We start from the raw sequence: 25,297 nt of genomic DNA, 5'->3' as shown, positions 1-25,297 counted from the left end.
TGCCTCTCATCCTTTTGCGTTATATTTGTCATTAAATGCGTTCACGGCTGGTACAGTGGTGGTTAGCATTTCTTCAGGCGTCAAGAATGTCCACTTACCAATGGCAATTTGTTTGTACAGCCAATTCCTGCTACCCTCATCCGCCACGGGAATGAAGGGTCCGTTTGCTCCTCCTTTCAACCCGATACTCATCCCCGTCCGCTCCTTGCTGATTGTCTGCACGTCCGTCAGTTTGATGTCCCACTCCATGCGCAGCTTTTTGGTCCGGATCATCAAGATGCGTTCATAGGTGATAACCACCATCATGTCGCCGCCTTCGAGCTCCAAGTGGGCAATGTATTCTTCGTTGAAGTATCGGCCGTCATCGCAGGTCTTGAGCCAGAACTGCCCGAGGGCTTCGCGTTGCGAGTACGGCCTCACAATCCCGTCCATACCAATAAAGCGAGTCAGACGAACACGGTCCAGGCCCTCCGAATCGAATACTGTCGTGGTGTTGCGGACTCCTTCGGCCACGTTCGAGGCGAGATCGAAGGCGCCGATGGCAGGCTTGGTGGCCAGACCGAGGAAGCCCTTTCCGACGCCTTTGACAAAGCCTAGAGCCCCTTCCTTTTCTGCTCCCTCCAGAGGATGTCGTGCCAGGCCTCCAATACCGCTGGCCATACTAGCGGCAAAGGCATTTCCCCCGGCAGTGACGCCATAAAGGGCATGTTTGGGTCGATTCCGACTCTTTGACATTCGCCTCTGGTCTTGGAACTCCTTGTCCATGGTGGCAGCCGCCAGGCCCTTGGAGATGGAACCGCTGAACTTGGCCATACTGTCACTGAAGCCAAAGACGGACTTCTTGACAAAGCTGCTGGCTCCTTTGGCAATGCCAATACCGAGCTCTTGTGGCCTGTCGGTCATGACGAGGCCTTGGTACGGCTCGTAGAAGATGTCGGCAACACCAGAACTGATGTTGTTGAACAATCCAACGGGATTGCCAAGGAAGTCGGCAGAACCGAGAATGATATGGACTTGACGTAGCGCTTCTTGGGTGTAATGGTTTTGGATGTTGGCGATCAGTGCTGGAACGGATATCCTCGCGTTTTCGAGCATCAACGCATTGAATCGGATGGGCGCGTCGTTGACGTTCCCTATCGACATAGTCATGACATTAACGATAAACATCAGCGGACTGTTGACGAAATTGTCCTCGGCGTTTACGCGTTCTGTTCTGACAAAGGAGAGGTCAAGCTGAATAGGTTGCAGATGCAGCAGCTCAAAATAGACGTCCTGACCCTGTTCTTCTCGTGTGGGCTCAGGCACGTCGAGACTCTCGTCGCACAGTTTTCCTTCTTTCTCTTCCGACCACGACGCTCCGGGCACTTTCGCAAAGTCGAGCATTGCGAAGATAAAGTCTTCGTCAAGCTCAACCGTGATCTGCTGCAGAAGCAGCGTGGCGTATTTGATATAGAGCACACCGTAAGAATCGTCCTTGACCCTTGTAACCATTGTGTGGAAGATGGGATGCGCCTCCATTTCCTTGCCGGTTTTGGGCACTACACTCGGGTATAGCAAGATCGGGAAGATGCCGCCATACAGTTGATTGTCGATTTGTATCCATTTGACTGTGAAGTTCAATGTTTGGTAGAGCTTGGAATCTCCATACTTGAGGTCCATCTCCCGAAACGTGACATACATCAATTCCTTCAGCTTGCTGTTGACGAGCGAAATTCCAATGCCAGCCAGTCGCAGCTCGGCCTTGAAATTGACCTCTGATTCGATCTGCTTGACTTCAAATCCTTGATTGAGGCTCGTCTGTGATGCGGTCGTCATACCCGTCTTCTGTCGGTACATCGACCTGGACGGCTTGTAGTTGGACAACACCAGCGTCTGTGTTGGTCCATCGGCAACAATGTTGATGTCGATCACTTTCATTGGTCCTCCACGGTCATCCGGTGGCAGCTTGATCGGGATCAAGTTTCCTATTTCTGCCAATTTGACGTACCTCTCCCTTCCCCCGGCGGTAAGGACGAGCTCTTTGTTCTTCGACGCGGGGTAGTCCCAAGCATAAGGCATGATACTTCGTGGAGGAAGCCTATATCGGATGGGCTTCCAGCCGCTTCCTTTATCTTCTTCTTCATCCTCACCAAGGTTGGGATTGGCCTGGAAGAACAAGAATTCGGTGTCACTCTCGTTTCTCATCGAGAACGGCCAATGTTTCGTCTCGATGCTGAAATGTAAGAACAGGGTAGCGTCCTCCAGAATGATTTCGACGCGGACGAGTTTTTGTCTTTGGCCATGTTTGGCGAGTTTGACATGGGTCATGCCGACATTTGCCATGTTGAATGGGGATGACCATTGGTTATTGACCCCGGGGAAGCACATGCAAAGTTGCTTTTCAGGTGATTGCCGCATGAAGTACATGGGCAAGAGATCATTGTTCTTCATCTTCCAAACCTCTGACGAACCAGGTTCTCGGAGCTCAATATCTTCACCAATCTTGTTTTTGAGCACGAAGCGTGGTGCCATGGTAACAACTTTCGTCAAGCTGTATTTGCCTTCGCCTTCTGCCACAGATACTCCAACATGCATCTCAGACTTGCCTGAGGCGGAGGGCAAGACGACCTCGTACGAGCTCCCGATTGCGTCGAAACTTTGCGGTTTGCTCCAGGTGGAATCGCCGATCTTGATGAGAGAACGATTCTTGCGATCATCGCTGCCGTACGAATACAACATTGGCAGAGCTGTCCCTTCTCCAGCGCTTGTTCGTGCTCCCTGGGGGGATGAAGCCTTGGTGGAAGACCCGAGAAACGCCTTGCTCTGAACGCTCATGTCAAGCCCAGTTTTGTTCAGAAGGACGTAGGGGCTGTACACTGATACTCTGAATGCCCCTCCGCTGTCCTTGATGTTCGTGTAGTGAAGCTTTAGTCTCAACTGGGCACCTCTCTCGTCCTTCAACTGCAGCACTTTCTCTCGGCGAAATCCCTCTTGGGTATCACTGTTGATGATGGCAAAGTCGCTTTGTTTGAAGGGGGCATCCTCCACCTCAACACTCAGTAATAGAAGGTGAGATAGTTCCACGACATGTACCGGGCTCACACCACCCTTGCGTAGGAAGTTTGTCCAATCCTTTTTCGTGTTCTTGTCATAGATGCGATACTTGAAGTCGTACGGTAGCAGGTTCTGGATCTCGACGGGTGCCGAAACCTGGATCCTCATGAATGGATAGATCTTTGTAATGGGATCTTTGTCATCGTACGATGCGTGCATCTGGAAAAAGAAAGGCGGTGACTCATCTCGACCTTCAGATTCGCAAGTGAGAGCTCTGGTTTGTCTTCTCAGGAGGTCCTTCCAGAACAGCCGCTCATTCGACCAGCCATATCCGAATCCCTGGTCGGGGCGCAAAACCAGTGAATGGACAAATGCTGCTCCCACGGGAGCAGGTTTGCCTTCGCCAGGAGCAATCTTCTCTATCTTGAGGAGATGGCCATCGTCGGGACTATAGACGCCAACCTCGATGGGTATCTGGGTCTTGTTTTCGACGAGGAGGGGTGAGCGGAAAGTGATGTACTTGACATTGTCAGACCCCAGTCGCACCTCGACAAGCATCCGGTGCTGCACACCGTCCTTCCTCGGCTTGAGGTTGTACAGGGTTTCTCCTTCGCGGATGACAGGAATTCGGACGACGCTGTCGAATCCACTACCCTCGAGCTTGACACCGACCAGGCCAGCATTACCTTCCGGTGAGAGACTCTCACGCATAGAAGTTGCATCTTCAAATCGCCAGGCATATTCTTCGCCGTCGGTGAGTTTAGCTGCAGCTGCGCTTTCGCTCTTCTCATCCGCCCAGACACTAAGATCAAATCCAGTATAATTTCGGATTCGATATGGCGCGTCTGCCACCCGCGGCTTTGATAGGATGTCTTCATCCGTTGAAAGAAAGTCGAAGGATTTGGAGGCAAGGGCAATTGTGGCGGACGTGATCGTCAGTTCCATATTCTTGTGCGAATACAGCTCCATAGACAGCACCTCGGGATGGAGTTGCTTGGACATGTGGAATCCAAGGTTCCAAGGCTCGATCAACGGCTCCCATGCGGACTTTGAGAAATTGTATACGTTGATGAAAGTATCGATCTTGGTGTCGGCCGTTAAAGAGCTGGACCAGTCACGCACATCAACGTCAAATTTCTTCACACTCCAATCCAACAAGGGAAGTTCGTGCATATCTCCAATCAATATAACCCGGATGCCTTCGATTTGCGCGACCATCTCTTCCCGACTCATGACAACCGACTTCGAAGACTGCTGTTGTGATCCAGATTTGGTCGATTTGGAGACTGATTTGGATCTCTTGGACCTCTGTGCTGCTGTTGATGTCGCTGCTATCGACTTGCGCTTCGTAGAAGGGGCCTTGGAGGATGCTTTCACATCTTTGAGCTTCTTTGGTTCTGTATCTTCCTGCATCTTCGGTTGTGCGGTTGTAGACGAAGCCTTACTGACAATTTGCATCGCCAGCAAGATGTCACGAAGTGACAGGCGGAGAACCAGAGGCTCTATACCAATGTGAATCGACGTCAACGAAGACTCTTTGCCTTGGCTTCGGTTATCCATGGACATTTGGATGCTGAAGTCGTCGAGGATTCGAAGACGACTAGTTTCAAAGCGATCCATTCTGCATAAGAACATTCCGACTTTACTGACCTGCAGCGTCATCGCGTTTTGCTTTGACACGAGGACTTCTTTGGTACCAAGAACAATAGCCTCGGTGTTGGATATGGTGGGATTTGCGATCAGGATGACCTGCGCATCCACGACGTTGAGTCGAAATGATATGGTCATCGATGACTGACCCGCTGATTCGACTTCCTGAGCGCCACTTTCCATCTGGCCTTGGTCATTTTCGAGGCTTGGATCACTTCTTTCAGTTAAATCGTCCACCTCCGCAATCGGTGGCGGCTCGTCGGATTGTAGCGCCGTATTTGCGAAAGCTTGAAGTGCGAAGATGTAATCCAAAGCGACAATGACCCGGGGACTGTCAATGGTAAGCATGACAATCATGTGGCGTTCTTCTCCACCAGTAATAGACAGACTCGCCATGAACTGCTGCTGCACATCGTTGTTTATCAGAGACATTATCTTCCGGAATTTATTTGTTTCTTTCGTGCGGCTGTCGCGGACGGTGAAAGAGTGAATCACTAGCTCAGCCTCCATAGCGCCGTCGCTGATCATCCTCAACTTGATATTTGTCTCGTTTATGGAAAACTTTGACAGGCTGGCTGCCTCGAGGTTCTCAATTGGCCGGTCTTCATCCGCGAGCATCAGTTCCAGGGCGATCATTGGTGCTTTGAATACCAAGTTCAATTTGGTCCATGTCTCTTCGCCAGTCCCAAGCTCGGGGCCTTGGTATGAGGGTTTAGCAAGCGATTCGGACGTGGTTGTCTCGGGCTCAGCGGCCTTCGCGCTTTCTGTTGTGGATGACGGCAATTCCTCAGCCACATCCTCTTCACTTTCATCGTCGGTTGCAAAAGCTGCCGGAATGGTCTTTGACAATTCCATCAGAAATTTGAATTGAGTGTGGGAAACCCTCAGATTTATCGGCGACATAGAACCATCGATTTCAAGATCTGGTCTCTCAATTCCCGCCTGATGTTCAAGGTAACGAATTTTGAAATCGAGATCAACCTTGTCAATCATTTCCAGCTCCTGGGACGAGCCATCGCTGTAATGGAATTCGCTGGTCAAGCGAATGTGTCTGATGCCGGCCGCCAACTTGTTGACGAGCGGGCCACCCTTTTGGCCCTGGACACCGACGAATTTGTTGTTCGCGTATATCTCGCCGAGATAGGCTGTGAGGAGATCACGAGGTCGATCTTCGACCATGGCTCGGGGGAAAACGACAATTGGTGTCTTGATGATGACGTCGAAGTGCATTTTCTGCGCACTTTCTTGTACTTGTGTAGCTTGGTTGGCGGCCGCCTGTCTGGCTGCATTGAAAATGGCTTGCATCTTCCCAAACTTAACCCCGAATTCCATGATCTTCCGGAACGGCTCCTCCAGGAAGTTAACTTTGATGGACCCTGACCGAAGATAGATTCCCGAATCATATCCCGGGTAGTCCTTGCGGGAAGAGTCGAAGGTCTGGTACTTGAAATCCGCTAGATCATCTCCTTCAATGGCAATTAACCGGCGCAATGGGGAGTCTTCGGGTGCACCCTCATTGATATCGTCAACCAACGACAGACTCCCCAGTCTCGCCTTGACCTGCATGGTGCCGGCGTCCAGGAAGACTCCAACGTCACCAGAGTTCAGAGAAAGTGTCGCAAGCCGCACACCGTCGTTGTTCAGAATGAGCGCAATGCTGGTCAACTGGGCTTTTATTCTAATCTTGTCTGCCTGGGGCTCTGCCGGTCGAGGATCGTCGGCTCTCTCTTCCGGTTCGTCTGTATCTTCTTGTGTCGCCTGTTGATCACCAGGACTCGTGAAGGTGGTAAGGACAAAGTCCAGCAGAGTGAGGAGCGTCCGCCTTGTAACAATTACGTTGATGGTAGACATGGCTACGTCAAGGTTGGTAGCAATACTTTCGTAGGTAGATTGGAATTCAGGCGATTCAGGATTGACCTTGACAAATTTGACGTTGAGCAAGTCCTTTCCTTCTTCTGCATTGAAGCCTTTGGACGATATTATCTGCTTGAATTCGGGTAGTGGTTCCTCTTCAATGTGATCGTCGACGCTCAGTGAACGCAGCAGCACTTGAGCCACCATATCGTAGGGGCGAAGATAAAAATCGAAATAGAAGCGCTCAGCCACAAGTTCTACCAACAGCTGATCCGGCTTCTTGCCGTCCGGATCGGCTTTGTACAATGAAGCCTGCAGTTTTTCGACTGTGAAGTTGATTTCAAAATTGCGCTGGTGTATATTGGCAGGTGTCTCGGGCTTGTTCCGGGAGTCCTTTTTGGTGGGAGCGTCTTCTGAATCTGAGTCGTGATCAATAATTGGGATGTCCTTGGCTTCGAGCAACTGTACGGATTTCCTCTTCGATGCTTGATCTTCGGTAGCTTTCTGCGGCCGCGACTCGACCGCAGTGCCATTTGCTTCGGTTTCGGCAGTGTCAAACTTCGGGATCGCAACGTCTATTAGCCTCATGATATTTTTGTATTTCTTGTCTGATATGGAGGCGTGGAGAACAGGCAACGTGCCGGAGATGCGGACCTTTGTTATGTCGGGGGCTTTCGGTATGATCGAGTTCTCCAGGAGGAAGGCCATGTTTATGCGGTCAATGATGTGCATGCTCTGAGAGTCGTCTTCTGCCTCCAGCTGCGCTCTCGTCTCTTCAATGCCGGGTCCAATCAGTACCTGTGTTGATTCGAGCTTCAAGTGGAACTTGTCATACATCAAGCCCTCAAGCTGTCTGTAATCTTCTTCGGTGTACTTCTGCTTTTGCTTGCCGTGGATATCCCGCATCGTCTCCTTGTCAACAAGTTCGCTATTGAGGCTGACATGACCAGCGTCAAGAATCATGCAGAGGGTGCTCTTCTCCGTAATGCTTTCAGGAATGATAAAGATAGGTGCATGGATGTCCAGATTTGCGTTGATGGTCTTGTGCTCCTCCAATGCAAACTCAAGACCTGCGCGGGTTTGCTGGCGAATCTCTTCCACTGTTGCACCCGCCGTCTCGAGCAGAGCGCCAATGGATTCCATCTGCCGTTCTGGAGGTTTGAAAAACTTGACAATCTCGACCACGAACTTGGGATTATGGATGAACTCGAGACTCTTGAGTTTCAAATCGACTTTTGTGTCGGCGCTTTCATCAAGGGGATTGTTTTCGAAGACGAGGTGGAACAAGCTGTCTTCCTCCTGCTCTCCTTTCTCTGCAACCGCACTTTCTGACTCGGCTTCGTCGTCCAAATCTTCCGTGCCGTCTTGTTTCACTTCATCCTTGGGCTGATTCTCTACCCCTTTGACCTTGACAATTTGTGGGAACAAGGTCCCCTCTGTCGTGCCGTCGTAGACACGAAAGCCTCCGAGTGCCAGTTCAGCCAGGAAAGAGTCAGGTCGTTGAAGTGCCTTTGCCTTAAAATTGTCGAAGACCAATTTGAGAACCTCGGTCTCCTGACCGTGGGGGTCTCGTTTCAAAGTGAAGCTGCCGGTTCTGAGACTCGATTCTACCTCAAGTTTGACGCTCTCTCGGGGCATATCAACGCTCTCGGCGATCGCTTTCTTCTCGTCCCAGTCAATGGCGTTGTAGAGCTCTTTGCGCTGTTGTTCAGTCATGCCAGCCTCTTCGTCATTCTCTGAGGACTGCTCGGCCTGGCCCTTGGCGCCCCAAATCCAAGAGGACCAAGTCTGCTTTTGGGCGGGCTTCTTCACACCGACATTCTCCTTGCGTAGCTGTGTCCGAGCGAGCGATCGCCAAAATCGTAGATCCTCATAGCTCAGATCGTGCTCCAGTTGGGTCAAGTCTTTTGTTTCTTGTTCGGTGAACTTTTGCTCCTTCTTCTTCTTCTTGAAAAGTTCAATGTATCTGCGTCGGGTGTCCCTTCGTTCCTTGAAATACTCCCAAGTCCACTTCCTGTTCCGGTCGTGGATCTTGGTCAGAACGGCATTTCCGGCGAATTTGAGCCAAGCTCGAGGATTCTCTTTGGGGCTCTCTTTTGGCGCGTCCTTTTTGTACTCGTGATGACGAACGAAGTAGTGCATCAGGTCCACAAGCATCAGAGCGTCACGGTATTGTTCATCGTCAATGATGAACCCGAGCTCCTGGAAGAGCAGCCGCGCCTTGGTCTTTGCTTTGTCCGTCTTACCCGTCTTGTCCATCTCAATTCCGGCCCGACCGCTGACGGGCTTGAGCAGATATTGTGAGTGGCTAGTATCTTCGATGCCTTCTCTGAAGCGGCGGAGGAGCTCATCCTTGTCAATTTCTTGTGCCTCGGCGCCAACATCACCACCCTTGCCGGTCCCAAACAGATCTGCGTCACTGTTCCAATAGAGAGCCAGCGAATTCAAGACGGCCAATTTATGAGTGGTTTCCGAGGTGGACTGGATAAATGTTGGCTGCCAGTCAGCATCAGTTGAGACGGCGCTCATTTCTTTAAGTGTGAGGCCCACGGCGAACGGGTGGTCAGGCGTCGCGATGGAGTCTTCGTAGCGGATGTGGACATTTTTGATGCTGACTTGAAGGTTGTCGACGATGGCCGTGACAAAGCTCTGAGTAAAGCTCTGACTCTTCTGCTGTTCTTCTGGGCTCATGGCCTCGGTGTTGCGCTCCTTGAGTAGCTCGGCACTCTCGAGCTTTTCCAGTTTCACGGCTACCGCCCGCTTGTCCTCCTCGACCGGGTCGTAGTCATCTTCCTCCTTGGGCGCCGCGAGCAGAAAGACGTCTTCGATGTTGACCTTGACGGGCTTTCCTCGCAGGTTGGACCATGGTATTGACAGGGTCAATTCACCCAAGTGGCCTTCTACCACATTGATTGGCAGATGCAGTTGGTCAAGAGCCTCTCTCCTCAGCGCGAGGTTGCGCAGCTTGACGTCGCCCGACCAGATGCCTACATTGAGCTGCTTGGGATCGAAGTTCTTAACGTACATGCCCAAGAAGCGATTGAGGAGATTGGCGACTAGACTTTCCAACATCTTGGGCGAGCTGGCCGTTACCCGGGCCGGGATGAAGTAGGAGTCTTATCTGTACGAAGGGAACATGTGGTCTGGATGAGACCTTTGCCGGTGATGATGCAAAGGCGTAAAAGGAGGATTAGGGCAACAGAATTCAAGGTTTCTCCCGTTCTGCGGACAATCGCGAAGTTTGAAAATATGGCACAGCCACTCAACTGTGGCGGGGCAGATCGAGTTGTATCACTGACACAAGGCGGATAGGACAATTCAATGCGAGCACTCGAAGAACAAGTTTGACGCCGGGGCTGTAGCGAAAACCAAAGTGATACAAAGGAGGGACTTGAATTCTCCTCTCACGGCTCTTTTCCAGCTCAGTGGAAATGATTTTTGAAGAAAGTGACGGTGTTGATCAGTGAGTTGGAGAAGATGAAGAACTGCGAATGATGAATTGCCTGCGCCTGATGCTTCATTACGTCAGAGGAGCGGCAAGCGCAGCACACGCACAATCTACGAGGTACAATCCACGAGGTACCAAGTAACTAGTAGCCTAGTAGCCTAGTACCTAGCGAGTAGGTACCTAGGTACCTGGTACGGTGAGACGCGACCATGGAGTCACGGTGACACGGGTCAGCCACTGGTGACGAGCATTGACGCCTAGATCCTCCATACTAAGGGTGCTACGCATAGTACCTAGGTCCGTAGGCACCCATAGGGATTAACAATACCTAAGGTACCCTAGGTAGGTAGGCAAGGTAGGTACCTAGGTACCTAATTGGGTGCCCCATAAACATTGCACCACCGCTACACTCCCGCTATCACCACCTGCGCTCATACCCGTCAGACAATCTCGACATCACTGTCCCCGACTCCCCGTCCAACTCACTCGAGTGCGACTGCGTGACCCTCGCCCTTGCGGCCTTTTGTTTTCTCATCTTGTCACTCTTTCTCTCATTTTTTCATTACCCTGCAATCGTGTCGCTCATTTCCACCTGGGTCTCCTGACTTCTCCCTCACCCATCCTTGACCGCTCCCGACGATGAGGCGCCGGCGCCCTCGGTAGCCTGCAGAAATGGGGATTCGCATTACCACCTGGAATGTCAATGGCATACGGAATCCGTTCGGATACCAACCATGGAGAGACAAGAGGACGTTTGAGGGCATGTTTGACATTCTCGAGGCGGACGTGGTTGTCTTCCAAGAAACCAAAATCCAGCGGAAAGATCTCCGCGACGACATGGTGTTGGTGCCGGGCTGGGACAACTACTGGAGCCTGCCCAAGCACAAGAAAGGTTTCAACTCTCTAGATACACATATCTGTTGCTTCCGCCACGCTGACATGCTCAGGATACTCCGGCGTCGTCATTTACACGCGGAATGCCACCTGCGCCCCCATCAGAGCAGAAGAAGGCATCACCGGCGTCCTGACCCCTCCGAATAGCTCTACCAGTTTTCGAGACCTACCCGAAGAGGAGCAGATCGGAGGATATCCAAACGCTGAACAGTTGTCCGAAGCAGACTACGACCCGGCAACTCTCGATTCCGAGGGAAGATGTGTCATTCTCGAATTCCCTGCCTTTGTCCTCATTGGCACCTACTGTCCGGCCGAGCGAGATGAGACACGAACTCACTATCGCACGAGCTATCTTCGGGTGCTCGACGCAAGAATACGTAACCTCGTGAGAATGGGCAAAAGAGTGGTCTGGACGGGCGATTTCAACATATCGAGGGAGGAGATTGACACTGCAGCAGCACAAGAGAGCATGCGAAAGAACGGGATTGACCCAGTCCAGTGGATCTCCACTCCAGCACGGAGGATGTTCAACCAGCTGCTTGTGGGGGGCAAAGTCCACGGGGAGAGAGACGAGGGGAGAGAAACACCGATCATGTGGGACGTCTGTCGGGCCTTCCATGAAGGTCGCAAAGGCATGTACACCTGTTGGGAGACTAAAGTCAATGCCCGACCAGGAAACTATGGATCAAGGATCGACTATGTGGTGTGCAGCCATGATATGAAAGACTGGTTCAGTGACGCAAACATCCAGGAAGGACTGATGGGATCTGATCACTGCCCAGTCTACGCTGTGTTGAAGGATGTTGTGGTTGTCGATGGTGTTGAGCGACATATGCTAGACATGGTCAACCCGCCGGGCATGTTCGTGGATGGCGTGCGCAAACAGGACTGGTCCACCAAGTGCTTGCTACCCATGTCGGGCAAGCTGATACAAGAATTCGACAAGCGGCAAAGCATCCGGGACATGTTCACCCGCAAGCCATCGACCCTCAAGTCGAAGAGCAGCATTGGTGACACAGACACCAACGGTGCAGTGGTGGATATCCCTCTGACGCCAGCTATCGCAAGTGCCGACGCTCTGGCACCTTCTGAAGCGGACGATTCTAGTGCTCTTTCAAAAACAGTCTCGAATATTTCTACCAACACCAAGGGCATCAGTACAAAAAGGCCAGCAAAGGCAATTGAATCACCGACGGTGGTGAAGCGCAGCAAGACGACTCCCCAGACGACCTCCAACGGCGTCGGCAAGGGCCAGCAGAGTCTTAGAGGTTTCTTTTCCACCAAATCGTCGGCTGCGCAGGCCCCCGAGGTGGACGACCCCGTGGTTGAGGCAAAACTCGAAGAATGGCCTCAAGACCCGCTGACGCCCAAAGCCGCTCCGTCACTCGAGGATGAAGCCGCCAGTTTCTCAGCCAGGCAAAGCTGGGGTAAATTGTTCTCAAAGCCCGTGGCACCAAAATGCGAGCACGGCGAACCCTGCAAAACCATGTTGACCAAGAAACCGGGCGCTAATTGCGGAAGATCTTTCTGGATGTGCGCGCGACCACTGGGCCCCAGCGGCAAGCAGGAGAAAGGGACGCAATGGAGGTGTAATACCTTCATCTGGGCTAGCGACTGGGACGCGCATGCTACTGATCCGACCTGAGTCAAGAGCAACCTCTCCGGGACCTTGAAGGAAATGAACAAACGAGTCTGATTTGAACAACATGCTCCATGAGGAGCAGGACGACTGGCATCCCCCAGCATCGACGCTGAAGTGGCTGAACAACTGAACAAAGCACTCTCGACTCGATGACGAGTATAGGCGGGGAAATAGTCCAGGCCTTCAGCCAGCGGACTGTGGTGATTACCCCATTGCGGTTCGTCTAGCACTGGGAAGCATGAGAATGATAGTAACATGACACAATCGGGAATACCACAGTGGCTACAAGTGGTAGAGATTTTCCTGGTTCAGCATACCTGGAGGAGGTGGCCCGACAGAATCAACCGAGCTCGCTCTTCCTAGTCGCCAGGCCTTTCTCCCTGTTCAGTGGCTCTAAGCGCGAGGGGGTATTGCCTGAGAACGGCAGAAGTCGTCTTTGCTAGTCTTTCACCTCTACAACCTCATATGCAAGGAGTCAGTCTCAGGGTCGCCGGGGTGCTGTTGGGTGCAGGGTCAAGTGAACAAGACTCTCTGGCAAGCTGCAACTTTGACACATTCTTCGTTCCACTGGTCTCAGAACCTCATCCCGCTAACATGTGAATAATCTTCCCCTGACAGAAGCAGGAGGCTGTCCTGGCTATTCTAACATCTGCACGCCACAGGGCACTCAAATCGGAATTTCCCTTGGGTTGGGCTGGATGATGGCGCCTCTTGGAGAGCAATTCTCACCACGCTCTCTCCCTAGAGCGAAGCTGATTGCTCGCAGCAAACCGTGAGGCAAGGGGTCGGTTTCTCCTTGGATTGCCTCAAGGCAAGATCTGCGTTCGAGGGCATTGACCAAGTCATCGAGTGGGCTATGGAATGCACCAAAGTCGCGCACGGCTTGCGAAACGGCACGTAACGCTGAAGCCTGTGAGCACTTCGACTTGTGGCAAGCCCCCTTGCAGCAAATCACTTGGAAGAGGAAGTGGTTGACAGCTTGACAAGGGGAGTGCAAAGCAGTGGCAACTTGGCCAGGCGCAAGGCTAATTCCATTGCTGAGAGCCATCATTGGATGAGCGTCATTTGACCGCCTCAGTGACATCTCAGCCCGTTCGTATCGCCCCTCGTCGACCTGTCAACCAAAGCCACACCCAATGCTAGGCCTTTATTCGATCATTTTGACTTTTCCCTTGATCCCCCAGAGCAAGGACATGTCACCCGGCGCCGCGCGTCCTGACGGGAGCCTCCGACGTGAAAACGGGGCAAACCAAACAGTGCTGGCATGGCTGATCTGCGAAATCGAGGCCCTCACAAGGCTGAACCGCCACTCCCTCAAGCCTCAGTTCCATAGTCGACGGGGCTCTAGCAAAATCGGGGGGCCATGGGAGGCCAAGCAGTGGTCATTCTGGAGTGGAGGGAATCACCAGATTCATCTCACAGGAAAGGGCTGGAAGGGCTCGATCTGGACCATGGCATTTTCAGGCCTTTGCGCATTGACCACACTTGACATGAGCGAAGTTCTGGCAAATCGGAACGCGTCCCAGCACTTCCTTCGGCTAGCAGCTACGAGAGGTCAATGTGGGGACACGGGATGTGGCTCTAATATGCGTTCACTGGGGTGTGTTGACCACTCGTTTACCAGGTCTATTCTCTCCCCGTACACCGCAAGTTTCTGCTGCGCTTCACTTCTGCACCCTGGCCCTGTCCTTCCCGGGCAAACACTCCGTTCTGTATCAAAGGGCTTGGATACCTTGCTGAGGCCACTGCTGGAGTGCGGGAGGGAAGGGCCTCGGGTGTGCCGGAGTGTTTGGTGGACGTGACTTTGGAACTGACAGGACTCCACGCCAGCCACTCAGCCAATATCATTCGAGATTGGGGGCACATTGGTGGTGGTCCGAGCGATCTCCTTGCCACAGACCAACAACTCTTCGCCTATGTGCCTGCTTATCCCAGATCCAGGGATGACCATCGCCTCCAGATATGGATTGTTGGTGTCAGGCGCTTTGGCCAGACTATTCGGGGCATCATTGGCGTCCCAGAAACAGCAGACGCATTAATTCCATCCATAACCTCGCCATTCACAGGACCCCCTATCATTGACAGCACCTTGCATATGCCATCGGGAGCTGTCAGAAGCAGCGACCCAAAAACACGGACCGCTGTCACTACATGGGAGTGAGCTGAGTATCAGGGACGGCCTGGAGATAGGAACCCCCCTGGAGCCCGTGGACTCTTTATTCCCTTCCACCAGGGACAGAGCCTCCTTGCCATCCAAACTCTTTCTCCCGACAATCAACTACTTTAAGCCCTCTTACCTGGACATGCATTGGGGAGTTGTGTCAGAAATCAAACACCGTTCATACATGTTGGACTTCAAGTCTCTTCAGCTCCTGTCCACCCCAAGACCGTTCAACTGCACATAACAGGGCTCGCAGGCCCTACAGATCTGAAAGCTAAGCGAAAGCCAGAATGGACACATCGCCAGCATCTTCGGGTAACAGATCTTCCCTCTATTGCATTAATTGGAGGTTAGACTGATCGCCAGTAGATCTAGTGTTCGAGAAGAGACCACTTATCACGACCCTCGCCGGTGATCCTTCCCTGGGAACGGACAGCCATCAGAGGCAGCAGTCACCGGTCAGACCGCAGCCTCTGTCGGTCCTCTCTGCGGCCCTGCAGTCGGAAGAGGAGAGAGATTGCCAAGAGCAACTTGACGGAAGGAGGGTTCGACTGGCGATGCTGGGCCGCGAACTCAACACGATGTTGAGGCTCGCCATCTTCACGTATCGCCATTCCGGGGCGGCTGCGAAAGTTGGGTCGTTGCTTGTGCTGCTGCCCACGGAGCGAAAAGCGAGGCAGCAAGCGGAGATATTCGCGTCCCTGAGGAGGCCAGACTATCCTCCTCTCCCTGATGAACCCGAACCCATCTGCACCTTTTGAGTTTGCTGTGGTTGTAAGGGACGACACAGGCGACAGGCGGTCTGTTTACGCTGTTTTCGTGCTTGTACAATACAACAGTCTGCCAGAGAGAGGGTGGCGATCGGATGATTTTGCTTGGCTACGCACGAAGCCTGTGAGCGATGTATTATTACACGTTGGCGAGTTGGCGAGTTGGGGAGTTGGATGAAGCCTGCTTCTGGCACACTGGGCGCCTCTTCATACCCACGAAGCGCCCGTACATGTGCTTTCCCCGGGCGCATCGTCTCAGCTAGCTAGCCCAGTAGCTCTCAATGTACTCGGTATCTTATCTACTTGCGCATTCAACCCCAGCCGATCTGACCGCCACTGTTCCAAGAGCAGACCTTTACATCTCTTTGCCCTACCACTGTATCAGACTTCCTTGGGGGTTATCTCAGCATTTGCTAGATCTTCCGGGTTATCGACTACCCTGGCCGATGCTTAGGTATTTAGCTGGCTCGCTGGATACTCGGTACGCTATCGTGATTCATGAGCCGACATCCACCATGAACCCCCCTTCACCGTCCTCGTCCGAGCACACCAAGTAGAACCGACTCGCATTCCCAAAAACAGAAGCAAAACAAAAAAGGGATGAAACTCTATCTCCAATCGTGGCAGCATCACGCCCCTAATCAGCTCTACCTACACACAACAAGACCCAGGCTGTGACTTCCTACTATAGGTACATAGGTACCCACTGGACCGTCTCTCGCAGCACACTTGATCTCATTTATTATTTCACCGTCACCGACCAACCCGAGTCGGGAGAGGAGACGTCGATTCTGCGTCCAAAGCCGCAACACACACACACACACACACACACACACACACACACACACACACATCCCTTTCAAAGAATTCGCACGCTTTACCAACCAAACAAACCTGCCCTACGGGGGCCGATTACGATTTCATTTACAGGGCACGCGCTCTCCGGTTGCAGGCAAGGCGTACTGCGGATTGTCCGCTGTTTCTGACTTCCCCCGACCTGTTTTCGTTCCACTATTTTGAGCTGCGGACAACGACACATATGCAATTTTCGCGGAATCCGGGCAATCGGGTCTCTTGGCCCTGAAGGCTCAGAGATGGTCCTGGTTCTGCGGTTCTGGGAAAGGCCTATTCTTGGGCTGTGCGCGGGTATTCAACGAGGAGGAAGATGAAGAAGATCAAGAAGGGAATGGGTAGGGTACGAGAGGAGGCGTCCGAAGCAGTGTCCACCCTCCCTTCCGTCAATAGCATGAACAACTGCGATCGCCATACGCAGTTCCGTTAGTTACAGATTAATAAGGTAACTAACAAAAAAAAGGACACTTCTTCGAGCGGGCTCCCGATCTATAGGTAGTAAGTAGTTCCTCGTAATGGTAGCAATACTAGGTACTCCTTGGGACGCAACATACAGCGCAGCTCCTTCAGTAGACGGGCGGGAGATACCTGCGGTTTGTTTCTAATGCCGATCCCACTGATATCTCCAGCGTCTCTTTCATCCTTACGGGCTGTCTTACTTGGGTAGGTTTTTGGTGGAGGCGACAGCCTTTCACGGGCGTGTGTATCGTAAAGGGCCAGTCTGGGGACTACCTAGGTATGTATAGTAGCCTGAAGGGAATAAATAGAGCCATTCGACCCACGGCGGCGATATGGCGAGTTGCAATTCAGTCGAGGTCGACGAGGTACTCGGTATGGCTCTCGTCGAAAGGACCAGCGTGACTTGTTTATGTATTATGCTGCTTTGGCCACCCTTCGCCGCGAAAGTCCAGAGAAAACCTTGGGAATCTACATCTGGTCTGGTCCCAGCTGGACGAATCCGTGGGCCCACGTCCAGAACAGTCTTGAGGAAGGAGAAGAGGCGAACAAATCAGATCCGAGTGACTGCCGTCGTTGCTTTAGTATTTCACTTTCCCACTCGCACGTCTCAGGTCGATTTGGCGGGTTTTCAGACTTCTCGTCCAAGAGGAGACTTGTGTTTCTTTCAAGGTTGCTGGGAGGACTCTGTGAAGACACTTCGAAGGACAACCACACCGATCAATCTGCCGGGCTCTCATACGACCCGAGCTACGAATCGGGCGTACTGGGTGGTTGTCCTTGTTTGGTCTGTATAGAGTGCACGTCCGCGTACGAGGTAGAAGCCACAATGCGGTCGTTGGTTTGTCGGCTGATGCTGTCGCTATCATCGCTTTCTCCACCGAACCCTCTCTTTGACTCATCTTCCAGTATCGCTCCACTGCCCTCTGACACGAGCGTACGCTGGCCATGGGTGTATGAACTCGTAATAGTGAAGGCGTCGCCCCTCGCCAACATTCTAGCAATATCTTAAGTCGGGGCGGAGGTGTACATGTTTCTTTGCACGCACGCGTGCTGGGGTCGTCATTATGGGAGAGAGAGTTTGCTGGAGTTGTCATGACCGGAGAGTGAGTCTGCTTATATACAAGCGAGCAAGCGAGCACACAAGCACCGAGAGGCGCCAAAGGCAATTAGAGTCTCACCTAGGCGTTTTTCGTGCCCCGGTCTATCAGGACAGGATTCCATCTTTGATACTCCCAGCGCCCTTCTTGACAAAAGATGTGAAGATGTTGAAGATGCCGCTGACCACAACATGACCAAAGCCTTGATCATGATAGCAGGAAGTGCTCAGACTGGTCACTTCTCCAGTTGTGAGGAGGGATAAAACCTGGTCTTGATTGATGTAGAGATCAATTGTTGTATCTCTCTGCAAAGTGTAAGATGCGGCCGACAGTAGTGCTACGATTGGCTAGGTGTATGCATTTCTCGTCCTCTTGCATGCCACTGTCGTCCCTTGGATCCACTCCCTTTTGGCGGATTGATAGTACCAGGACGTCCCCAGTCGCTGGCCAGCTTGTCATCGGCGTGTTCTGCGGCTTCGACCCTGTCTGAGTAGAAGGCGTACTCGCCTCTGGGCATATTGTACCAATGTTGTGGATGCCTTCGCTCATGGATAGCCATGATATAAAGATGACTGAATTTGCCGTTTACCGTTTGTCTTTAGACAATGTGGCAGGCACGGCGCTGGCTGAGAGGTTAGCCTTGGCACCTCAGTGGTTTCAGATAGCCGAGCGCTGGTCGCTCTGTAGTTAGTCATGCAGGCATTCTCGACGTCTTCTTTTGTGTCCCCACAGACGACCTCAAACATGCCGTCGCCGCGAACAAGGCAGCAATGGCGCGATGCCAAACTGGAGCAGGAGAAGCACGCTGTGAAAGTTGACACAAATGGAGATGAGGAGCGCCATCACACCGATGGGTTACCTGGACACCCTCCTGCCAGACACTCTCCCTCCCAGACACCCTCCTCGACAACACCCTCCCTCCCAGGCACCCTCCTCGACGACACCCTCCCTCCAAGACACCCTCCCTCCTAGACACCCTCCCTCCGCAGTCAAATTTCAATCTCCTTGGCCAACATATGATTTCTGCTGGCGAGGAGATCAAAAATGCACAAAACCTACCCGCAGTCACCGGCGGGGAAACAATCCTAGCCGAACTCCAGCGATCGATATCACTTCTTGGATGACGCCGTAAGCATCTTTCGAGTCAGCCTGTCGCCTCAAAGGGCTTCAAGAGTATCTGGATATATAACTTGTCGACGACAAAGGCCGAGCCAAGAGATCCATGATATTGAACAGTGTGATGTTGATGTCATTGGCGTTCTTCGTTGCAGGCGTCAGCCATAGTCTGCTAGGGATGCGGACACCCCTCTCAAGGAAGCAGATCGAGTTGTGATTGATCTTGCCGAGCGTGCACGGTGTTCTGGGCTCTTCGGAACTCTCGTATGCTGACAACTCGACCTTGAAAACTCGACAACCGTCAACGCGGCGGGCCGTGGCACCAACATTGTGGATTGATCTCACAGGTCATGAGCCAGTCAAGGGTCCTCTGTAAGGAATGCATCTGTCGCTCGGTACACCCAATGCGAATATGTGAGAACCTAGCCTACGTCGGGACTATCTGTCGCCCAGTCGCTAGTAGGTGGCTGGTCTCTCGGATGGTCAATTGATCTCAAAAAGTCGACAATCTGCTGCACGACTTTCTGGGCATCAGAGGGATAACAAAGAACGATATGAACGATATCCTCATAGGTTTCGTGGCCAAATGACCAGAACTTGATCTCATCCAAAGGAATGTCTAGAGCGAGCCTCTTCATCATCCAAGACGACGTTGTGATTGCCCTTCGGGATGGGTAGGACGCTGTCGTCGTCGTCGCTTTCCCCTAACTCCAACACCATGACAAACTGCGCATACTGTGGCTGCAGTCCACGCAGACGACGACGAGTTCAGTTGGAAGGGATTGCCGCCCACCACAATCACGGTGTTCTGGGCTCTGGCGGGCGAGAGCCGCCATGTTCTGAACTCCCAGCCCACCAATGCACGGTGTTCTGGGCTCTGCCGGGTATGTTGTCATGTTGCTGGTCCGAAATGTCTTTGTAAAAGTGTTGATGCCCAGTGAGCCTGCAAGTTGTCCAGCCCAGGTTGGCGTCACTCTGTACAAGACCAAACGTCACCGGCTTGTCTTCTCCAACTGAACTTATATATGTTCAAAGGTCCTTTCCTTGTTGAAGGCCGACATTCAAAGGTATGGTAAGGATTGTTGAGGTGAGAAGGAGTCCGCCATATATCCTTGACTCTTGAGCAACCAGAACGCAGTCGCCTCAATAGCAAGCTCATGAGGTGTTGGCGAGGGTGGTCAGGCAGGGAGCAATTTCTGTCCCTATCAGGTTGTGTTCATGTTCTGTCTCTAGCAGTGGGCATCCGCCACGCTGGCAACATCATGATGGAGGAGGAGGTGGTCTGGGAGAGCGAGGACCAGGCGTGGCCTCACTAGCAAGATCCCGAGAAGCTGAGGAGGAGGTGATGGCGACAACTCCTCTGGCTAATACCCTCATGGTTATGGTATCAGGCTCAGGGTCTATCACAGGGTGCTATCCTAGAGTTGAGGTTAGCAGACAGTGTTTGAACGCAGACTGTGGTTCAGTGCCGATGACAACCAAGGCTGTTGGGCAACGACGTACCTCGTACTCCCTCACGCAAGATTCGCGAAGGTCCAGGGACATGTAACGGCAGATTGTGCAAGGATGTCCTGGCCACACAACGAAGACCAGCTCCAAGCAACAAGAAATGGCATGGTGTCTGGTAAATACACAAGCGCCGACTGATGCAACCAGACGTCCAGGCAATATTCAATGTGATCTCGGCGTCCGCATGAGAAGTGCCGCCTTATGCTACCAGAGCTTGAAGCCGGACTGTCTAAAAGCAGCGATCACTGTGCTGGCCTGTGAAACTGAGGGCAACCTGGACAGCCTCGACAGCCTCGACAGCTCCTGCGCCGTCTACTCCTTGTAGAGTCGGATGCGGTCACTACTGATGATGTTCATGATGTGTCCTCTTTGTCAGGTACTAGTATCATGATTGCTCTCCATTGGTGTTGCCTTCAGGGTGTCCAATGTGGCACGTCTTCTCTCCCCCAAAACACCAACACGGGAAGTCGTCATCCTGTGCTTGATTGTTTGCGAGCAAACATCTGTCCGTGCCGATCGCCTCCTCCTCCTCCTCCTCCTCCGCGCAAGAAGATGCATATTGGAACCCTCTCTTGGATTATGCAGAAGCAGATACACACAAAAGGAATGACAAGTTGTCCAATACAAAAGCATTAGATTTACCCCCTCAACAATTCATTTCGGTGTGTACCTCGATTTCGCAATCGAGGTCACCTATGTACATGGATGGAAACAGAGTTAAGGCTCGGATAGCAACCTTCTAGTTGCCGATTCCCCTCCAATCTGTCCATTCTTTTCATAAGCCCCTACGCTAGTACAATACCTCCCGGCCGGACTGCCCAAACGATATTCTTGAGTGGGAACTTAAAGTAGGGTCACCTCGACACTGCCAAACTGAAAACGCTTGTGCAGAACTGGCATATCGTAACGTACCTAGTAGCTACGCATATCCCATGGAGAAGCAACTTCCCCTGGATCGACCGATCGATCGATCCATGTCTTGTCACGGAATCGAAATCGAAAATGCCTGTGGTTTTGTTTTTCCATGATACGGGCGAGTAATCCCTCACATTGGTAGGCACCCATAGGTAGGTCAAGTCATGACACACCACACCACGGGTGACCGCCCCAGGTGGGTGCCAGGGGCTGGCTAGATGAAAAGGTTAAACCTACCGGGAACTTCCCTGCTACTTAGACAAAAGTGAAGCTTGTTGGATCAAAAGCACGTTTGCTCATGGGTTGGCGAGAAACGAGGGAAGTCCACCACTCCAGTCTTGACGTCATCAAAGTGTCATGGACACCCTGAGGAAAGCAGGGTGAATACGAGGGGGAAAAGGGGGACAAATCACAAATCATTCTCAAGGAAATGGCGGTGTAAAGGGCAAGAAGAGGGTGTTGTTGGGAGGGCATTGCCGCCTGCAGGATCCCAGTTGGTGTTTGGGTCTCGTTCAGGAGAATGATAGGAGTTGGGTGTTGGGTGTTGGGTCACGTTCGCTGAGGAAGGGGGTTTGGGGGGATGTACTCGCTTTAGCCCTACAGGTACAGAGGGAGCGGAGTGGAAGGGCGGAAGGAATGCAATGCAATGCAATGCTATAGCACAGAGATTTTCACGGGCTCAGCCTCAGCAGCCTGGAATGGAAAAGAAAAAGAAACAGAGGAAACAAACGGTAGACAACAGTTAGCGAGTGCATAGTATTCATAAGGCCGTTATATAGAAAAGAGCAAGTAGGACAGAAAAAATCACAAGTCAATCAGTCATTTCATCCATCGCCGGCGAGGTCCAATCTGGTTTCCCTTTTCGCCCCATATCGGCATCCCAAAGATCGTTTTGAGAAAAGCTTCATAAAAACCTTGCTGAGCGCCGTGCGCGAGTCGTTATTATCGTAGTGAGCGTTTGTTTGTTTGTTTGTTTGCTTGTTGTTCATGAACAGAGAAGGTGTTGCAGGTGCATCATGTTCGTCGTTGACTTGGGGTCAGGCTGAAGTGTGGGTGGGATGGTGGGCTGAGGAGGAGGAGGAGGCGTGGGCTGCTGCTCCTGGACATGAATCTGACATGGATGATCCGAGGGCGGCGGACACCGAGACGGAGGCGGTCCACGCTTGTTGTCGTTGTTGGGCAGTGAAGAAGAAGAAGAAGAAGTCGTGTCTTTGTTGGCACGTTTGAGTTTGTCTCGCGTCGCATACATCCACGTCTTCCTGGCGGCGTAGACGCGCTGTTCGATACATGTCACCCTCAACTCGACTGGAGTTTTGGGCGGGAAGAAGACTCTATTGGACTCGCAGAGACGGAACACTTGTTGGACAATGACGGCCAGCTCCTTCAGGGGAATCCCTCCCCAGACGACATGGGGGTCGGCGTACGGAGAATCCGGGTTGTTGGCGAGATAACTGGAATGGGCTTGTCGAGCGAAAGTCGTGAGCATGTGGAAGTCGGCGTTGCTCATCCCCACCCTCTTCTGCACCTTGGAGGCCGAGTCCAGGAGCTTGATTTGGAGGGAGGAGGAGGGAGTCATCCTAGAGTCGTTTATTAATTGGGAAGTGGTGGTGGCGGCGGTTGCTTGGACTTGGATGATCGGCCATGCGAGGACATAAAGGGCCGGAGGGATGGGAGGGAAAGTTTCTGGTGCAGAGACGGGATGGACAGTTTGTGATGTAAGAGACCCCGACGACCGCTGCCCTGCAGGGCACGTCCCAGGCTCCGTCCAGAGGAGGGCTTCTCACTTTGTTTGTCACTGCTGCTCCGTGGTGTCTCCTCCTCCTCCGCTGGTGGGGGGCAGACCTGAGGGAAAGTGGCGTCCCAGTACCGGTTCCATTGGGCCACGTCGCTCACCTGAGCGTCTGGCAGGTTGGCCATGGCCGGGGTCAGGCTCTGGGCGAAGTTCTGCAGCCCGTACCGCGCCTGCAGGTTGTTGAGCCCGAGGAAGAAATTGTCTCGTATCTCAGCCTCAAAGGGGAAGCCGGGATGTGGAATCTCCAGCTGGGTTTCAAAGGGCGGAGTGAGAAGCACAACGACAACCAGGACCACAGCGAGGACGGGGCTCTGGACCGTGGGAAGTTGCTGCATCGCCGCCACTTGCAGATGGTCCAGTTCTCCCGTGACGGCGAGGGTCTTGACGGTCTGGGGCCACGCGTAGTCCTGGCTCAGAGCGAGCACCACCGTGAATCTGGTGTCGAGAGCGGGCTCTCCGATCCGCTGCTCAAGGGTGGTCATGCGGCGATGGAGGCCCGCCACGCCCAAGATGCTGCGTGGAAGCGGATCCCGGCACCTAGGCAGCTTCTTGTAGTCCAGGGCATTCCGGAGGCAGTGTTGCATGGCGAGAACCTTCTCCTTGGGCGTGGGCAGGCCAATCAGGGTCATGGTTTCGGCAATTTTCCAGGAGCTGTTGAAGGTGCCGGTGGTGGCCGAGATCCGTGCGGAGGGGAGCAGGGTGTAGATGAGCCGGTCTAGGTTCTTGGGCACCCTCGGCAGTGGCATGGTCATCTGGTAGGATGCCCGGTTGATCCAGGTGAGCCAGGGGACGATCTCGTTGTCCGCGCACAGGAGGCTGCGGATGTTGTCGGCCGTCCATCTGATGTAGAAGGCATCGAACGGATCAACCAGACTGAGAATCAGGATCGCCAGCTTCCTGATGAAGGTTTCATTGACGTCCACCGGCGGAATGGTCCATGATTCTGGTCGCGGGCCTGTGCGCCGGGCAGCAGACCCTGGGGAGAGAAGTGGTACAGTGATTGTGACTGCGGCCATTGTGGACAAGCGAAACGCAGCAAAGATGGTGAGACAAAGGATGGAGGAACATGTCCAACCCAGGAGGGGTCTAGCCAGAATTCATATACCACCCGCATCGTGGAAAATGAGAGGCGAGGAGGACGAAGGAGCTTGCGGTCAAGATGCACCCCATGGCCAAAGGCAAACAGTACGGATGTGCCAGAATGGCAGACCAGATAGCAACAGTCAAATCAGACAGCTTCGGAGGACAAGTTGAAGCACAGAGCGGACATACAGTTTGCGCTGCCTGCATATTCCTGACAGCTTGGAAGGGGGTGGTGATGGTGGGCAGTGGTCGGCCTTGTGTGGCTCCCCCAAGACTGATTACGTCGAGATGTAAGGGATGAAGCAATAGTTGCAAGCCACGGGGCCAATCCGCTGGCTGCAAGCCGTATCTCTGTGCCCGGGTTGTAAGGAAGAAGTTGGCAAGGCCTGCATCTGTCAACTTGTTTCGCCTGTCACTGTCAGGATGGTAGGAAGTACGAGGCAAGAGGGTGGAGAGGATGGCGAGGTTGAGCAAACAAAAAACTTCGGGTACTGCGATCCGAACTTCTCTCTCCGCCTCCGGTGCGTCGCCAAGGGAGAATCCTATTGCACCAACCCCTCTCATTCTTTTACCGGCATACTTAGGCTGAAGTGCTCTTCCCACCCAGCTGACTCGAGCCCCAAGGTGACTGGTTGCAAGCCTTACAACCCCCAGCCAGAAGCTGGAGATCTCCAGCACGCCAGGCTCTGTATCAACTCAAGCGCCGATCCGCACCAGATTGGGCGCCGGGTCCGGATTGCGCAAGGGATCGGGCCTAGCACCTAGATTCGCCTTATCGCGGTGTCTCCAATGCCCTTGATTTGCTCAGCTGGCCAAGGTTCAGCCCATGCAGCGGGGATGGGAGGAATGCAGTGGTGCTAGAAAGGCACCAAAGGCTCCTGGTCGCCTACCCGGACTTCGGAAAGCTGTGGGCTGGAGATGAAGGCGAGATGATTGTCAACCCCAAGGCCTAATCGCCACTCTGGAAGTCAGTTCACCCTGGGACAAATAACTCAGGGAAAAGAGAAAAGAAACAGACCTCG

The 25,297-nt window shown here is 52.9% G+C and overlaps 4 protein-coding genes across 4 annotated transcripts; 2 read left to right on the top strand and 2 right to left on the bottom strand.

Annotated features, from left to right (window-relative positions):
• Positions 1-6: 6 nt before the first annotated feature.
• On the bottom strand, positions 7-9,609 carry Z520_12292 (uncharacterized protein; the record flags this gene model as incomplete). Its single annotated transcript, XM_016782778.1, has 2 exons — positions 7-47; positions 99-9,609. The coding sequence occupies 2 exons, from the start codon at positions 9,607-9,609 to the stop codon at positions 7-9; spliced, it is 9,552 nt and encodes a 3,183-aa protein (XP_016626144.1).
• A 1,048-nt stretch (positions 9,610-10,657) lies between these two features.
• Positions 10,658-12,524, top strand: Z520_12291 (uncharacterized protein; the record flags this gene model as incomplete). Its single annotated transcript, XM_016782777.1, has 2 exons — positions 10,658-10,877; positions 10,933-12,524. 2 exons carry the CDS (start codon positions 10,658-10,660, stop codon positions 12,522-12,524), a joined length of 1,812 nt encoding a protein of 603 aa, XP_016626143.1.
• Positions 12,525-14,972: 2,448 nt separating this feature from the next.
• Z520_12290 (uncharacterized protein) lies at positions 14,973-15,443 on the top strand (the record flags this gene model as incomplete). Its single annotated transcript, XM_016782776.1, has 2 exons — positions 14,973-14,997; positions 15,052-15,443. The coding sequence occupies 2 exons, from the start codon at positions 14,973-14,975 to the stop codon at positions 15,441-15,443; spliced, it is 417 nt and encodes a 138-aa protein (XP_016626142.1).
• A 6,942-nt stretch (positions 15,444-22,385) lies between these two features.
• On the bottom strand, positions 22,386-24,208 carry Z520_12289 (uncharacterized protein; the record flags this gene model as incomplete). The annotated part of the gene is made up of 2 exons (XM_016782775.1): positions 22,386-23,140; positions 23,185-24,208. 2 exons carry the CDS (start codon positions 24,206-24,208, stop codon positions 22,386-22,388), a joined length of 1,779 nt encoding a protein of 592 aa, XP_016626141.1.
• Positions 24,209-25,297: the final 1,089 nt, after the last annotated feature.

The sequence above is a fragment of the Fonsecaea multimorphosa genome (assembly GCF_000836435.1).
Source record: "Fonsecaea multimorphosa CBS 102226 unplaced genomic scaffold supercont1.52, whole genome shotgun sequence".
NCBI lineage: Eukaryota > Fungi > Ascomycota > Eurotiomycetes > Chaetothyriales > Herpotrichiellaceae > Fonsecaea > Fonsecaea multimorphosa.
This window is presented reverse-complemented; position numbering and strand designations above follow the sequence as displayed.